Below are 16,513 nucleotides of genomic sequence, written 5' to 3' on the forward strand. Positions count from 1 at the left end.
CTCAAAGTGCTGCTCTCTGGAAACCCTGTGCTTAAGTCAGGTCTGTAACCGCTAACTTCACTCTCGTGCTCTTTTTGTGTGTTGACTCTGTCTCTGCATACACAATGTGGTACATCTGTGTCTTGACAAGAGCTGTTTGTGTACGCATGCTTGTATTACTGTTGTCGTGGGGACAGACGTCATTGTTGGACTTTTATGACTTGATTTTTACAACTTTAAGAACGTTTTTGAACTTTGAGAGGAGTCAGACCAAAACCTCCACTCGTGTTTACCTTTCAGTTGAATTTAAAAAAAAGAACTACTACTGTACTACTGAAACAAGTAGTCTAAATACTCAGATAAAATTTCAAAAGACATATATATTCATGTAAGAATACCTCATTGCATTATTTATTTATTTCTTCATACAAATATTTCTGAATAGCTGCCTGCATTAGTTTCCAATTTAGGATACGACATTACGCAACTGTGAGCCTTTTTGTACTTCTCATCTCCGTCTGGAAATAAAATCTTCCCTTGCGGCAAAACTTGAAAGATAAAACAGCGGTTAGCAGCCTACCTAAAAATGACAAAAGATTATCATCAAATAGTATCGTGGCGTCATGTCCCCACAAGCCCAGTAATAGAAGTGCGCTTGGGGTGGCGGCTTGGTGATGTCGCCGTCGCGTTGTGTCGTCGCCGTCGTGGCTGTTCAGCAGCTTCATTGTTGTCAATATGCAGGTCCAGTTTTTTGTGGTCCCATCACATTTCAGTCTTTTGCATTTGAGACTAACTTCACATCCCCAATCCCTGCTCCCTCTTCTCTTCCCCCGTTTGGACCGCCATCTGCCCCCCTCCCCATCCTCATTTACCATTGAATAAATTCTCCTTCTAACGCACCCCCCACCCGCCCCAAATCAAATCACGGTAACCCTCCCATCCCCGTAAATTCTTCCTCCACTACGATCGACCCCCCCCCCCCCACCCACCCACCCCACCCCACTCTCCCATCCGGTCATTGTGACGCCGCAGCTGACCAGCAGCAGGGTGGTTCCAGCGGGGTGGTGATTGCCGTGGTGGTGTGCGTGCTGCTGCTCCTGCTGCTGGTGGCCCTCATCTACTTCCTCAACAAGAAGAGCAAGCTGCCCTGCTCCAAGAAGGACACAAAGCAAGTGTAAGTCTCTGCAAATCCACTTCTGCAAATACATTTTGCAATTAACAATCTTGTTCCATATTTCTAACAAATCGTTTATCTATATACTGTATCGGGAACAGCATTGAGGTTTATCGGCAACATACGAACTTTCTGCTGAGCTTAATGTTAACCGCCAATGCACAACACCATCCATGGGCTAACTCATAGCATTGACCGTTGTTATAGTGGTGTTATAGACAGATGGACAACAGCAATACTCACAGACATATCTATATTCTTTATCCTCGTCTAAAAAGATCTCATTGCAGTTTAATGAGAGTAGTTGGGAAAGTATCTCATTAACAACCAAGCCTCATGAAAATCTGTCTCTAACCAAAACAGCAGAACCGCCAAGGCATATTAACGCCTCTCCTGCACCCCCTACAGGGTGGACGCTGAAGTGAACAATGACATCGTCGTTGAGATGAAGACGGACAAGGCCAACGAAGAGGCCGGTCTCCTCAACAAGAGACCGCCCGCAGAACAGGTGAGCTAACAAACGTGGGAAAATAGCAAATAAGGGAGTCAATGTATTTTCTTGCTGGGGTCTTAGCGTCACTTGGTTGAGCTTTTGTGCTTGGGCCAAAGCCACACCTAATTTAATGAGTTGAAGGGACCAATGTCGACCGCGTCTGGTAAAGTGCACGTCTCGTCAGTCAGCCGTCCGTCGCTCAGACAGATTGAAAACGTTGCTGCAGCTCGTGTCGTAAATGCCCTGACGCATATCAGACATCTCGTCAAAGTCGTGAGAGCTGCTCTTTGGTGCCTGACAGGCAACTGACACACTCCATTTAGCGTCATATCTGTAGTCCAAGTGGCGTTCTTTGTTTTTTTTCAGTCAGTCTAAGTGAAATTACATCCTCATGCCGCACTGTCAGTTGGGAGACAACGTGCTGCCTTTTGACGGTCACACTTCTCTCTTGCTTCCCTCCCGCAGTGATGAACGAAGACCGGCAGAGGGACCAAGGGAAGAGGCTCGACAGTTATGAAGAAGAAAAAAAAACATCATCGATTTGTATTTGCTACGCTTTTAAAGGGGAGCGGAGAGCCAAAGTCGACCGGCATCACCCAATGACGCTTTCATGAATCAATTATATCTTTGGCTGACTCACTGGCAGAGTAGTGCAATGATGTGCCATCAAAAGTACTTCAAATAATGTGGCCCCAATACAACATTGTCAAGCTGCTGTGCCCCGGAGTCTACACTTCAAACAAATCATTGCTTGTGTGTGTGTGAAATTTTAGGGACATTCTGTCTTTTCCCACCTCTGTAATCATGACTGTCTGTTTTCATTTCTGCTTTGCTTTGGCAACATTTGATGACATCATGCATATTTACACTGTTTTCAAAAGTATTGGGACATCCGCTTATGGCTCGATTCACACTGCAGGAAATATTCTGATTTCATGCTCACATCATATTTTTTGGGCAGTCAATCACAATTTTAAACAAAAATTACATGACAACATTTCATTGATTTAAGTGAGAGTAGCCTTGGCTGTCATCTGCTACTATTGTCTTGATCTAACGATGGGCGCACCTCTAATGTAGCATATTTACAACATATTTAATTTCCTCACTTTAACCTGTGGTCTAGATTAGCTGAGGGTGTTTTTTTGTGCGTTGTTTAGGCAGATGCGGGTGGGCACTATACATCAACCATCTGGCATCAAATACGGATTTGACCCCCCCTCCCTTTCTTTTCCAGATATATTGTGAAATTCGAGGCCAGCCAAGCCATTTCCAACATATTCCTTTGTAGTTATAGATTTTTTTTGGTCCAATTTTCCCCTTGACTTCTTCTCAGTTTTTGTCCTTGTTTTTTGTAATTCCAAAACTGATTACTGCAGGTCGGCGGTGCAAGCATGTTTTTTTTTTTATCAGAATGAAACCATTCAACAGAAATTGCAGGGACGAGGAGGTCCAAGCTGGGACAATCGCTTGTCATTTGAGGGTCAGGCCATTATGATGGGAAGTTTGCCAAATGTGTTTTAAGTTTTTGCTGTATTTTTTTAAGATGTTGAAAATGTCACAACAGCAAATCAGATTTTCGGGTATGTGTGTGTGTATGGGAGGGCTGTATTGATGATACGATAGTGGCTTGATGTGATCGTTCACTTTTGTTGTACACTGGAACTAATGGCCTTGAGTTAAAAAGACAAGCAAAAAGGTTCACCTGGAGCCACTGTCTGATTATGTATTTCAGTGTGTGTCTACTGATCTCGACTGTTAGCAAACCTCTTACGACAGGCTTCACTCCGAACATCTGTTCCCTGTTTTATTCAGTTTAAAAAAAAAAAAAAATCATGTGCTTGTCGCTTCCTTTTTTGTCATGTTCAGGACTACTGAATACGATTTTTTTATTGTCTGTTTTCTTTTTTTAAGGATTATTATTTGGAGGAGATTCTCCATGCTTGACTTCTCTTGACTGTATACTGTATATTTTATGGTACGCTCATGTGGTGTGTTGATGTATCGTTTTTTTTGTATTTTGTTCCAGTTGGTTCGAATTTATAATGGGAAAAAAAACCTCAATTGTTTTCTGGTTTTATTCAAAAGCATCTAAACACACCCCCATTGTAATTGATCTTCAGAGTGGAATTTTCTAAATGTTGGCCTCAACAGTACAGTATAATTTCTAATCTTCTAGTCTTATGAAAACACTTTTAAAGGTACTATTTCTTTGTCACTTAACTTTTTAACTTCACTGTTAAACTGACACACAAAACAAGAGAGAATCTAATTTCTTGTAATGATAGGCCACTAGCTCATTGCTAATGTATACTGTGAAACACCATAGACCGGCTAAGAGAAATTAGCATTAACCAACTGCCACTCGAACACACAAACTCACACAATCATATTATCCTCTCTCAGCTCTTTGAGTGGAGTTTAGTTGGGGACTTTCTCTGCCTCGATTTTTGCCGTAGATGTCAGTGCTGTTTGGCATGTTGTAGCACAAGGTGGCACTTTACCGCTGGAGCAAAAACATGGACTGGCCTGTGCACTGTAAAAACTCTCCTCTCTTGATCTATTCTGACAAGAAAGAAAATGACTTTTGAACCATTTCAATTGAACCATCAATCACGATCAGACAGCTGCGCGCAGATCACGAACAGAAACCGGAATGACTTATCATACTTATTACAACTGATCAAATTGAAATCGAAAACCAGGCGCCACAGTCGGCGGGATCAGCATACTTGCACCAACGCGCATTTGGCGAGCTGTCCATTAGCGGATTAAAAGTGTCACCCATCGAAGCAGTTTATCAATCTGTGGCCCACACCGATACAAAGCCGCCAAGTCATGGAAAGCCATGATTGAATCCATTGGAACTGATTTCCGACAGGGAAAAACTGCACCAAAGTGTCATTCTGTGGCCTGCTGACGAAGTTCTGCTTCTGTGAGTGAAAACACATTTTTCTTCAACTTTTGAGACTCTTGCAAGAAATGAGTAAAATGGATGACTCCGCTCTCCTTTACTCCCTTGGACTGTGACTACTCTCTTGACTGCCTTTTCAACTTGTTACTGTTCATTTTAGTGAGGAATGACAACCATTACGTCAGAACCGGCGGGCATCCAAGTCAATACCGGCAAGCTCAGTTCATCTTCGCAAAGCAGCACACATACACAGTGATGTGACCAACAAGACCAGGGAATCGAGATTAACAGCGGGCAGGAAGCGAGATAACGACGATAATGGATGGACGGAAGCAAAACTCATACCATAAATCCGGATTTTGTGCTGTGATTGAAACAAATGCGAGCTCTGAGGAAATAAAGGAGGGAAGAAGAATGAGGGAGGGAGCGCTTGTTTTTATTATCTTTATCGCAATCCATCCTACACTCTCATATCCTGTGTGTGGCTTGTTTCCCAGTAGTAGCATGAGGGATCCGTATTATTGATTATAACTGTAATATTGATCTGATAGGCAACCCAAATGTATTTTAGTTGTGCTGTGGTCTTAAGACACTTTTTTTTTAGATTTCAGTCGTCAATCTGCCCAATATTTGCGCAACATTTTGTTGTGATGTGCATTGAGCTTAATTGGCTACTTTTACAATGTTAGGAAAATCCACTTGAAGTCCTCATTTGGCTTTTTAGCAATGAAGGTTCTTCTCGAAGAATCCACTTTGCTGATGCCATTACCTTGAGTGACACCGTTTAGAGCTACTTGAATGGTAGTTCAGGTTTTTCTGTCTTTAATGCCCTCTATTCATACGAAATTCTGGATTTATTTTTTTTGTCCATCCATCCATCCATTTTCATCCACTTAGCCAGGGTCGTGTTGCGGGGGCAGCAGCTTTAGGAGGGACTCCCAGACTTCCCTCTCCCCAGCCACTTCCTCCAGCTCATCCCGGGGATTCCCAAGGCGTTCCCAGACCAGCTGAGAGACATGCCCGGAACACCTCCCCAGGGAGGCGTCCAGGAGGCATCCTGATGAGATGCCCGAGCCACCTCATCTGGCTCCCCTTACTGTGGAGGAGCAGCGGCTCTACTCCGAGTCTCTCCCGGATGACCAAGCTTCTCACCTTATCTCTAAGGGAGAGCCCGGACATCCTGCGGAGGAAGCTCATTTCGACCGCCCGTATCCGGGATCTTGTTCTTTCATGCTGAAGCCTATCCCAGCCGTCATCGAGCAGCAGGCGGGAGACACCCGAAACCGGTTGTCAGCCAATCGCAGGGCACACAGAGACGAACAATCATCCGCCCTCGCACTCACACCTAGGGGCAATTTTGAGTGCTCAGTCGGCCTACCAAGCATGTTTTTGGGATGTGGGAGGAAACCGAAGTACCCGGAGAAAACCCACGCGGACATGGGGAGAACATGCAAACTCCACACAGGGAGGGTCAGAGGTGGAATCGAACCCGCACCCTCCTAACTGTGAGGCGGACGTGCTACCAACCGAGCCGCCCTCCTTTGACTTTAAACTATTTTCAACTAGGGTTCAGGTTTCAAAGTAGGGTTTAAAGCTAGGGTTAGGGTTTCAAACTAGAGTTAGGGTTTTGACCCTAAGATGCACAAGGCCATCAATTCTACTGCATTTTTCCATTCTTTTCCTCTAGTTCTCTAGCTTTCCCTCTGTCCTTAAATGTTTGTGCACTTTATAGTCTCTTATATTATATTATCAGTGATGAAGAGCTCCCATATATCTTTTGGTGAGACAATAGTATTGAGCCCTTGTGCAGGCCTTGATCAATTCCTGAAGATATTGTGCGTCTGTGCTCTGTCCTGGGTGGGTGGGTGGGTGTAACTCGCTCTAATTAGAGCCCTTCCGACTCATTCTACTGGACATGATTTGGTCACTTTCTTCTTCAGAAGACACAGAAGAGGAATCCTCTGAGTAAGATTGATCCTGTTCAGTTGGATTTCCAGGTGGACAACTTCCACTACCACCTGGACAATAGTTTGAGTCATTATCAAAAATTTCAGACTCTTGTCCAACACTGTTACTGCTTCTCCATCATCCATCAGCAACTGTAGAACCATTTTAGCTGGAAATCTAACAGCCATGATGCCTTGGATGAGGAAACAACACAAAACAATACGTAGCTATATAAATAAATACACTCACACACACAGACACACATATAGAAATTTTAGCTATCTTAGGTAGCTAGCTAGCTAGTGTTAGTAAAGTAGGATCATTTTTAGATAAATAAAACAGTCATGTAAGACACATACAATATTATTATTATTCATATCATATTATTATAAAGATTATACTTACACGTACCAGCTCCATAGAAAATGCATGCGGGTCATTTTTTACCCACATATGGAAGTTTGAGGTCATAATACAAAATGTACAATTTCTTAAAATATATAAAAGACAAGTTTAAATTTTAAATGTTATGTCACTAACATGATTTTTGAGGAATACCTGGAATCTGAAAAGATAACAACTTTTTATTATGAAGATATTTTTAAAAAAATCAACCTCACCAGGTCATTTTTGACCCACTTTTTTTTGGACTAGTCTTCAGTAGTTTACTATTACCAATAAGAGGAAAATCGGGATAATATCCAGAGCAGTGGTTCTTAACCTTGTTGGAGGTACCGAACCCCACCAGTTTCATATGCGCTTTCACCGAACCCCTCTTTAGTGAAAAATAAAATTTCCATCCATCCATCCTTTACACCACTTGTCAAATTATTTTTTATCAAATTCAAGACATAGATGTTTTTACTGGTGCACAAAATGAGTCGTGCATGAATGTCACCTTGTTCAGACAACAAAACTAACACAATGTATGAACTCACAACGAATTACATACCTGCAAATCAGTGTGACTTCTGCTGTTGCCTTTCAAGACCAGTTCAGATATGCGTCATCACAAATTTACACGATAAATCAGGCATGTTCAGACCTCCCAGTGGAGGCTCTGCCAAACCCCTGAGACCGACTCACCGAACCCCTCGGGTTTGATCGAACCCAGTTTAGGAACCACTGATCTAGAGACTAACAGATTGCTGCTGTTGACTCTTATGATCAATTGCACTACATAAGGCTTGACATTGATTGCCCGGGCTCATTTTTAATCCTTTTGAGGTCTTTCCAAGCTGAAAATGTAAGCACTGACGGCAAACAAGGCACCGTCTGACGTGCTTGTCTTTGAAGAAAGCGATAACTCAAGAATCAAACAGCGCTCTGTTTAATTTCCTGCAAAGCTGATGTGTGATTGATGGCATGTGTCGTCCTACCGCAGACTTGACTGTCCTGTCTTGGTCTATTTAACAAAGTCGTCACGGTCAAAGGGTGTGTGTCACAGAGGTAGCCAGAGGTTCCATACATCCCATAATCCCACCGCATTGCAGTCAAAAGCATTACGCTGTGTGTATTTGTTTGGCTTTCCACAAGAGTCACACACTCGGGCGAAGCTTTCGCACAACATTCAACGTCAAACATAAAAAACATGTTTTGGTATGTAGCCAGCGCTTTAACCGAGCCGTGGGGTGTTAGAGGAGTGAAAAAATGGACCAAAACGAGGTGTAACCATGGAAACAGATCCCTCTTTTTTTAGATAAAAAAAAGAAGTGTGTGCTGAGTACTGCGAATGCTTATTGTGTTTACCACTGACTGCACCTCCTCCCCCTCTTTTTGGGAGAAAGCAATTAGGCCCTATTCTTTTGCTCCCGTCGATACAAATCAGGCTACGTGCGTCCCAGCAGTTCAGTTTCCACTGCACCATTACAGTATGTCTTGTCAGTCGCCTGTCAAAAAAAAAAAAAAACACATGCTAGTGTCAGCCACTGTTAAGTTAAGAATGCCACTTGTGCTTTTTTTCCCTAGTCAAAGAGCAGATTTGTTTTGACTTTTTAAAGTGTAGCCTCCGCCACCATTAGCTCTTAAACGGTGGCCGCCTGGTGTGTGTTTATTTCCTGCAATGCTTTTGTCTACTGGGGACCAAGTAGGTCTTTTTTCCACACAATATGGCTGCTATGTTGCAGTTTACATCAAGTGAAAGTGGAATTTAGAAGGACTACAATGGAGCAATTAAGCAAGCAAGACTCAAGTAATAAGTTGCTGAGCATAAGAAAATCCAGCAGACGACAAATGCTGGTTAAAGATAACAATAACGATATTAAGTGCTGTTGCAGAAAAGTTGTATTTCTTTCAAAGTTGTATTTCTTTTTTCCACAATGGGATTGAAGGATAGGAAGAAGGATTGCTCCGAGTGGGAGTCGTGCCAGTTTCCGAAATTGTATCGAGCCGCCAAAATCCTTCAGGCCACCGAGGTCACCTTATCTTTGCGCCTTGCTCCATTAAAGTGCGAGTGGGAGCTCAAGAGGGTCAAATTGGTGGAATAAAAGTAGCGACAACCTCTCCGCCCACAAAGGTCCTTTCCTTTGTCTTCATCCAAATAAATCACATCTTTATTTGGAGATAAGAAACCAAGGAGGGCCGCAAAGAGTAAATCCTTCCTAGATGATCATGTAGAAAAGCAAAAACTGGAGCAGGGAGGGTGCCTTTGAACAAAATTGGTCCACAATTTTGATGGTCGGCGATCTGCTTGTCACCCCAAAACATGCGTGACGGTCCAAATGATGGATCCTGGCTTCCTAAAGTGGCTTCTGCAAAGTGTGCACATTGCTAGCTTGGCCTCGGGACCTCCCGCAGGGGGCACTGCTGACAACAGATGACTCCCTGCTTCCACACTCTTAGCCCATTGGGACACAGCTGTCACTCACTCCGCATGCGAGTGTGAACGCCCTTTGTACTCGAAATTGCCATATTTATGGCACAAGTGTATTACAGCTCCAATCTGATTTCTTTTTTTGTCACACACACACGCACGCACACACGCACACACGCACGTACACTCGCTCGCACGCGCACACATGCACACGCACACGCGCGCACACGCTCACACCCACAAACGCACGCCGTTATATGCGGGAATCAAAGTCACGGTGTTGCCACACAAGACAGATCAAGTGTACCCCGACATCATCAGCGACTCTCTCCGAAGTTGCAAATGGCAAAGAATTGAAGTGTTGCTGCTTGGTTTGGGAGCGCAGGAGTCTCCGGCCGGCTACTTGCCTGGCCCAGCGCGTCCTCTAGTGGCTCTTTTAATCACACAGCACGCATTTTTCCTTATGGGATCCATGTCATACAAAATGGCTAATTTCTGACTTGGTTTATTGAAACAAGGAAAGATTTGACACTTGATGAAATGTACATGTGAAAAATATCAAGCCAGACAATTTGTGCATGTCAAAAGAAACGGGGATGGGGATGTTTGAGGGACAACTAGGTATATAAAGTAGTTATGAAATGTAAGTACGACGTGCGAGAGTTGTTCCTTGATATCTGATTGTTCTCACGTGAGGCAACTACTGAAGTAACCGGTTTTTGTTTCTCTTGGAGGTGATGGCCCGTGCGGTGGTGGTGGTCGGCGTGTGGCTGTCCATCACTCTGCGCATCCAGTCATTGTATTTGCACAGCTTGGTGTAGACGCTGGGGTGCTCGGCGTTCCGACAGCCCAGATCCACCCACTGCACGCCCTGCAGCTGTCTGTCGCACACCAGCACGGCGCCATTGTCCTTCTGCGCAGGCATCACCCAAAATCAATCGCACGAGTTCCAAACAGAGTTCGAACAGCAGCAAAAGCAGTGTTTGGCCTCACCAAGCAGCCAGCAGCGTCGGCCCCGCCAGCGCACACCATCCCCAAGCTCCAGAACAGGTAGTCGGGGAACGCATTCACGCAAGTTTGATCTTCCACAACCGGCACAGTTAAACACTTGAGCTGGTTGGGAGACTCATCTGTTTCAACAACGACAAAAGCGTGAGCGCATCTTATTATTATTTTTTACTTCAATCTGAAGCATTTGTTCGGGGTAAGCGTTTCTTTGTGCCTGGGGCAAATGTAGAAGCCGATACCGCATAGTTGTTAGTACAAGTTGTTTTGCTTCAAGTATCAGCGTCTGCTATCGGCAGCCTCCGTGAGTACCCAATACCTTAAAATTAGCATTAGCAGGTGTGAAACTTGTGTGTGCCGCACCGCTGCAAAAAGAAGAGAATTTTAAGCAACATGGGCTTACCCTGATTGGGCAAGGTGGAGCCCCAGCCACTGACAGTGCAGCTGTCTCCGGGCTGAGGGCAGCGATCCGGCAGGCTAATGGGCTGCACGTATTGGGTGAAACGGGCTGGCTGGGCCAGGCGCATCATGACCAGGCTGTGCAGAGGTGAGCGGTACGGGCTGTGGCGGATAACCTCCGCCACAGCAATGTGCTGTTCAGTGCCCTCGTCCGCCGTCACATTATGCTCGCCCAGCGACGCCGTGACGTCAGTCGATCTGGAGAGATTTTTAGTCAGTTGGCCAGAAGAAAAAGACAGTTGACGCAATCAGTACAGTCTGTCTTACGCGCAGGCAGCAGACGTCACCAGCCACCAGCGATTTACGAGGGCGCCGCTGCATCTCTTCCAGGAGGTCTGAAGCCACACCTGCCAGGGTCTGGAGTGAGGCTGGCACAGGTTGTCGTCCACCAGGGGCGACGCACCTGTTGACGCTCATCATTAGGCCATCATCCCAATCGAGCGTACACGGCAGCAATCGTTTACCTGCGAGGCCCAAAACGAGAAGCAGAAGAAGACGCTCCATGTTGTCTATGGCGGCAGACGGCAGCAGCCCTCTCCTTATATAGAGCGAAGGAGGGTCTTGATTTGCCATCACTTCCAATCCGCATGTGACCTTTGTAATAACGTTCACACAATGTGGGTCACACCTTGTTTCCAGTAATCGTCTCGTCGTTCCTCAAGAACAACAGCAGTCGGGTGACGTTAGCCTCCCTTTCTACCTCATCCATATAACCCGGAGGGGTGTGCACACTTTTGCGCTCATGTGCAGCATGTGATCAACCAGCTCATTCAACAATGAGGCTAAAAAAAGTTTCAGCGTGTTTGTAAAATAGTTTTATTTTAATAATGACATGGACAGGTTAAAACTAAAACTACAAAATGTTCATTGCCGTAATGTTTTTAATTTATTTACTGTTTAATTCCAATACTACGTATCAATAAATGAAGAGAGCATACAAAAAAAGCTGTCAAAGACCTGTGACAGACAATGGAAATGTTTGGTGGGCCGGATTGAAGAATACTTTGCCCCCAATTAATCCAAAGAACACAAGCAAAGCATTTTGTTGCATAAGAACAAATTGAGGAAGTAAGTCTGCCTGATTGTGTTAATCAAGTTAATATTTTACCATTGCACCTTTTTCCCACAAGTGCCTGATTGCGCAATTGGGGAATTTATCGATTGCACAACAAATGAGGACACTCAGGGAACAACATGTAAACATTTACGCAAGAGAATGTTGACCAAAGGGAATGAACGCAGGAAGTTGATTCATCCTAACAAAAGTCCCGATGACTCTTCAACCACACATTTGAAACTGGACGTGGAAAACCTTGACAAACTATTTCTGAGAATTGCTGAAAAGCCAATGAAAGAAGTGAAGTGAGAAATTAAACGGGAGGTTAACTCGGTCGCGTACACGTCACGGCCCATTATAGCAATTACCTTGTAGCACCCCCTAGTGACAGCACGAGAGCTGTTCCAGTCAGAGATTTTTATGCAACCATGACGATACCGATTAATGAGCGTTTTTTATGATCGGCAAGAATCAACGATCATCGGCAGCCGATCTATCCATTCGCTGCTAATGAGCACAATCAAGAATCATTGAGTGATACTGTGCCATTGTTGCCGTTTTTGTTGTTGTCAACGATTTTGTGTAAAAACTAGAACACTGACCAATACAGTCAAATGAGCTCATCTGCAGATTTGAGTACTTTTCAAAATAATCCTAATAGTCAGAGATAAAGTTTTAATTTGTCAATAAAACATATCTATACTTTTTGACATTTTTGTTTGATGTGCCGTGTTTTTTTTTTTTCCTAATCTAAATTGTGAAGTGATCAAACGTGACGGTTTTGTATAAATACTTTTAATATTTCAAGAGGTGTCAAATAGCTGAGGTGGGTGATGTGTGGCGCCCGCCTTGGGGTGAAGATCGACTTTCTGGACTATCAATGCTATAATTGCTGCTGTTGCACTTGCTGGCTGTCTGCTTTGGTCACACTCGTTAGTCTGTTTTCATTCTGGTAGTTGCCGCTGTGCTTTGGAGATGTTCACTGCTGCCCAGTAAACAGGTGATAGAGCTGGTCCTGAAAGATGCTGTTGTAGGTGCTCAAAACGGTGGTGGTCTCCGTGTAAAGGTTCCTGCAGACACAACGGGGGGAGGTTGGCCTTCTTCCCTCTAGCGTGGTTTGTCAGCTCCGAGAATATCTCACCTGATTTTCTCCTCCACCTTCAGGCCCTTGATGGTCTCCACGCAGTCGCTGATGGTGTTGACCGCATCGCTGTAGTAAGACTTGATTGTGTTGCTGAACATGGTGATGGTGCCCTGCTCTTCATCTTCGACCTGCCTCGGCATGCGGAAGCCTTCCGCGCCTGCGTGGCACCGACGCGTGGGCTTTTGAGTTCACGCATTTCCGATTGTCAAGATATCGAATGTGCAGTGGGAAGGAAGGCATAAAAATGGCCAACTATCTTTCCTTGAGCATTTAGGTTCCCATCCTCGTTGGTTTTATTAGCAGTATAAGTTATGTTAACGAAACATTGGTTTTATAGGCTGAAAAAAAGTTTATGGGGTGATTTGAACCCTGCACCACAGTGTTCCTGTTTTTCCATTTATTTTAGAGAAATATCAGTCAAATGTCAAGTTTAAGACTTGGAGGCTTGTCCCTCCATCTTGTGGCCAAAATGTGAGGGTGTGTCCACTTACTGAGAGCGAGGACTGCAAGCAGCACAGAAACAACCAACAGCTTGTTCATTATGGTGGTGGATCTGCAAACAGCACAGTCAACATTTAGCCATCGTGTCCACTAGGGAGCGACATTGGCTGTCTTGAGTTGCCTTTCGGGTCATGACTTGAATGCTGTTATTGGCTGCACACATCATAACTCGGGCAGAAAATTAAGGCAAAGAATTGTCAGAGTACTCACTGTCGTCCCCTCCGAAAATGCGATGAGAAAAACGGATCGGCTCCTCGGCCGGCCTCCTCCTCCGTTTATATAGCGGCGGCCAAGTGTTGACTTGTCGCTCCTGGAGCCAAAGTGCACTCCGGAAGAGATAATCCTGCGTTGTCGTCGTCCCCTCCCTCGGGGTTTGCGAGTCCGTGCTGCGTGGCATGCCGTGGGGTTTAAAAAACATGCTATCGGAGCGAGGAGGAGGAGAGCCGAGGGTCATCAGAACGCACTTTGATGTGGTGTGACCACACTGTTGCGTGTGAAGCCATCGCACTTTGGCTTTATAGCAACCTTCCATGACGTCTTGGGCTAGGAGGCCTACTCCTGGACGGTTGGACTGGTTTTGGGACAATTTGGAGATCAGTGACAAAGCTGCAATAGTTCTGCTGCGGTGCCTTGACATGCGAGTTGAATTAGGGTGACCCGATTTGGGTTTCTGAAAAGGACACCTTTTTTTGGGGGGGGGGGGGGGGGGGGGGTTCATCGGTGTATGTTATGACAAAATGATATGGTGTCTGTGTAGCAATTGCATTTATTGGCCCGAATAATACAAATCAACATATGTACAAAAAAATATTTACACTAACAAAAACATATGTACACTGACATTTTTCGAGTTTTACAGTGGTACATTAAGTAAAAAAAAGTTTACAATAGCTTCTGTCTTCATTCGGGTGCGTGAGAATTTTTTGTGAAAATCTTCCTGAGCAAGCCAGATGTTCAGTCCATTGACGTGTAGGTTTCATGGTGCTTAACTGTATGAAAAGCATAGCTACCTTAGGCCGCAGTGACGGCGGCACTCTCGGACTTCGTCACAAAGAAATCCATGTCTTTGGATGATGAGCTCTCGCCCCTCACTGCGTTTGTGTGCTTGGCTGAATTTATGTGTGCCTGCAGGTAGTTGGCACCTTCATTTGCCACAGACACGTTAGTCTACCTTAAATTTCAAGCACTTAGCTTCATAAGGCTCCTGACCCTGGCCAAAGCACGGGAATTTTTTATTCAACACCTCCGCAAACATCCATTTTCATTTCGGCATCGCTTGTAAACACTCGATGTAGACTGGCCAGCCCACCCTACTTCATAGCAAAGTGACAAGATTAGAGGAGAAGGGCGTGACTTATTTGCAAACAATACAGAGAAACCTGTAATTGAGTGAAATGAAATGGAGTGGGGCGGCTCAGTGTTAGCTACTAGTTACTAGTTAGCACCTCACAGTTTGGAGGGTGTGGATTCGATTCCGCTCCCAGCCCTCGCTGTGTGGAGTTTGCATGTTCTCCCCGTGCCCACGTGGGTTTTCTCCGGGCACTCCGGTTTCCTCCCACATCCCCAAAACATGCTTGATAGGCCTATTGAGCACTCCAAATTGCTCCTAGGTCTGACTGTGAGTGCAGATGATTGTTCATCTCTGTGTGTCCTGCGATTGGCTGGCAACCGGTTCAGGGTGTCCCCCGCCTACTGCCCGATGACGGCTGGGATAGGCTCCAGCACGCACGCAACCCCGGTGGGGACAAAGCGGTTCAGAAAATGGATGTATGTATGTTTTTTATGTGTGTGTGTTTATTATTTATTGTGTTTATTTTTTGCTGGGATAGGCTCCAGCATGCTCGTGACCCCTGTGGGGACAAGCGCTACAGAAAATGGATGGATGGATAGACTGTCAATTGTTACGATAATCATTTCGTGCACCATGATTTATGCTGCAATGCAATTTGTTGGCCAATGGGAGGCAGTATAAGACTCTACAGCAGGGATCAGTAAACATTTTGAAGCTGAGAATTACCTCCGTTGATTAGTGGAGAGATGTGTTTGATACACACTTCTTACAAATGTGCTAAAATTACGTTTAATCTATCATCATTATTATTATTGTTATCATTATTATTTTATTATTATTATTATTATTATTATTGTCGTTATTATTATTATTGTTATTATTAGTGTGAAGGCGAAGGCCTTCACACTATTGTTATTCTACTTTATTTTTCTTCTTCTTATTATTATCCTACTTTATTCCTCCCACTTTTTTGACACCTAACTACTACCACATGCTTTAACCGATTCACTCCATTCCAACTTTCACACGTTCCAAAAATTCACGGCATGACTGCTAGTATTTTATTTGTTCATAACATTTACCGTTTTTGCATAATTAGCAAATTTGTGCCTTAAAATCCCCCATTCATTCTTAATGGCGCATTAGACACGAGCGACGTTCAAGTTCGAATTTTGACATCTGACAACTTTTTTCATGATTTCTTTCCTTAACTCATTTATTTAACTCTTTTATTTTTTATTTATTTTTCATTCATTGATTTAGTTATTCATTTAATTTTAAGTTAAAAACATCATTTTACCGTTTTAACGGTTCACCATTTTAATTTCTTGATTAATAGCAACATTCCACCACAAAAAACACATAGTCGCTGTTTAGCTCAGTGAGAAAACAATGGTCCCTAAACACGAGCCACGTCCGCGAGCGAGTTCGAATCCTGCTTGGCCATAATTTTTTTTTCATTCATTCAATTTTAACACATCACTTTAATAATTACTTTCATCATCATCATTAATTTACCGTTTTTATTTTTCATTTAGTTATTCATTTAATTTTAAGTTAAAAACATCATTTTACCATTTTAACGTTCACCATTTTAATTTCTTGATTAATAGCAACATTCCACCACATAAAACACATAGTCGCTGTTTAGCTCAGTGAGAAAACAATGGTCCCTAAACACGAGCCACGTCCGCGAGCGAGTTCGAATCCTGCTTGGCCATGATTTTTTTTTCATTC

The 16,513-nt window shown here is 44.0% G+C and overlaps 3 protein-coding genes across 5 annotated transcripts in view; 1 reads left to right on the plus strand and 2 right to left on the minus strand.

Annotated features, from left to right (window-relative positions):
* The window catches only part of bcam (basal cell adhesion molecule (Lutheran blood group)), a 33,013-nt gene extending 29,303 nt beyond the window's left edge, over positions 1 to 3,710 (plus strand). For all 3 annotated transcript variants that reach the window (XM_085919068.1, XM_085919069.1, XM_085919070.1), the window contains 3 exons: positions 1,012 to 1,153; positions 1,562 to 1,661; positions 2,112 to 3,710. In XM_085919068.1, coding sequence (XP_085775194.1) covers positions 1,012 to 1,153; positions 1,562 to 1,661; positions 2,112 to 2,114 — 245 coding nt within the window. In that variant the 3' untranslated portion in view covers positions 2,115 to 3,710. The remainder of the gene's footprint in view (positions 1 to 1,011; positions 1,154 to 1,561; positions 1,662 to 2,111) is intronic.
* Positions 3,711 to 9,846: 6,136 nt separating this feature from the next.
* Positions 9,847 to 11,318, minus strand: LOC147052529 (trypsinogen-like protein 3). The gene is made up of 5 exons (XM_085918985.1): positions 11,248 to 11,318; positions 11,051 to 11,186; positions 10,728 to 10,981; positions 10,313 to 10,449; positions 9,847 to 10,232 (listed from the first exon to the last, which is right to left on the minus strand). Exons 1-5 carry the CDS (start codon positions 11,285 to 11,287, stop codon positions 10,020 to 10,022), a joined length of 780 nt encoding a protein of 259 aa, XP_085775111.1. The 5' UTR covers positions 11,288 to 11,318; the 3' UTR covers positions 9,847 to 10,019.
* Positions 11,319 to 12,619: 1,301 nt separating this feature from the next.
* On the minus strand, positions 12,620 to 13,806 carry apoc2 (apolipoprotein C-II). Its single transcript, XM_085918394.1, has 4 exons — positions 13,696 to 13,806; positions 13,476 to 13,537; positions 12,982 to 13,141; positions 12,620 to 12,910 (listed from the first exon to the last, which is right to left on the minus strand). Exons 2-4 carry the CDS (start codon positions 13,522 to 13,524, stop codon positions 12,820 to 12,822), a joined length of 300 nt encoding a protein of 99 aa, XP_085774520.1. The 5' UTR covers positions 13,525 to 13,537; positions 13,696 to 13,806; the 3' UTR covers positions 12,620 to 12,819.
* Between the last annotated feature and the right edge of the window lie 2,707 nt (positions 13,807 to 16,513).

Source organism: Syngnathus leptorhynchus, chromosome 8, assembly GCF_054491065.1.
Source record: "Syngnathus leptorhynchus isolate UIUO chromosome 8, UIUO_Slep, whole genome shotgun sequence".
NCBI lineage: Eukaryota > Metazoa > Chordata > Actinopteri > Syngnathiformes > Syngnathidae > Syngnathus > Syngnathus leptorhynchus.

Bases quoted from the DNA above. Each gene is read 5' to 3' on its own strand.
- LOC147052529 (XM_085918985.1), bottom strand. From the start codon at position 11,287: ATGGAGCGTCTTCTTCTGCTTCTCGTTTTGGGCCTCGCAG. The intron at 11,187-11,247 runs GTAAACGATTGC...GAGCGTCAACAG, and splicing joins TCTCGTTTTGGGCCTCGCAG to GTGCGTCGCCCCTGGTGGAC. The intron at 10,233-10,312 runs GTGAGGCCAAAC...ATGCCTGCGCAG, and splicing joins CCGACGCTGCTGGCTGCTTG to AAGGACAATGGCGCCGTGCT.
- apoc2 (XM_085918394.1), bottom strand. From the start codon at position 13,524: ATGAACAAGCTGTTGGTTGTTTCTGTGCTGCTTGCAGTCCTCGCTCTC. The intron at 13,142-13,475 runs GTAAGTGGACAC...GGTGCCACGCAG, and splicing joins GCTTGCAGTCCTCGCTCTCA to GCGCGGAAGGCTTCCGCATG. The intron at 12,911-12,981 runs GTGAGATATTCT...TTGTGTCTGCAG, and splicing joins AAGGTGGAGGAGAAAATCAG to GAACCTTTACACGGAGACCA.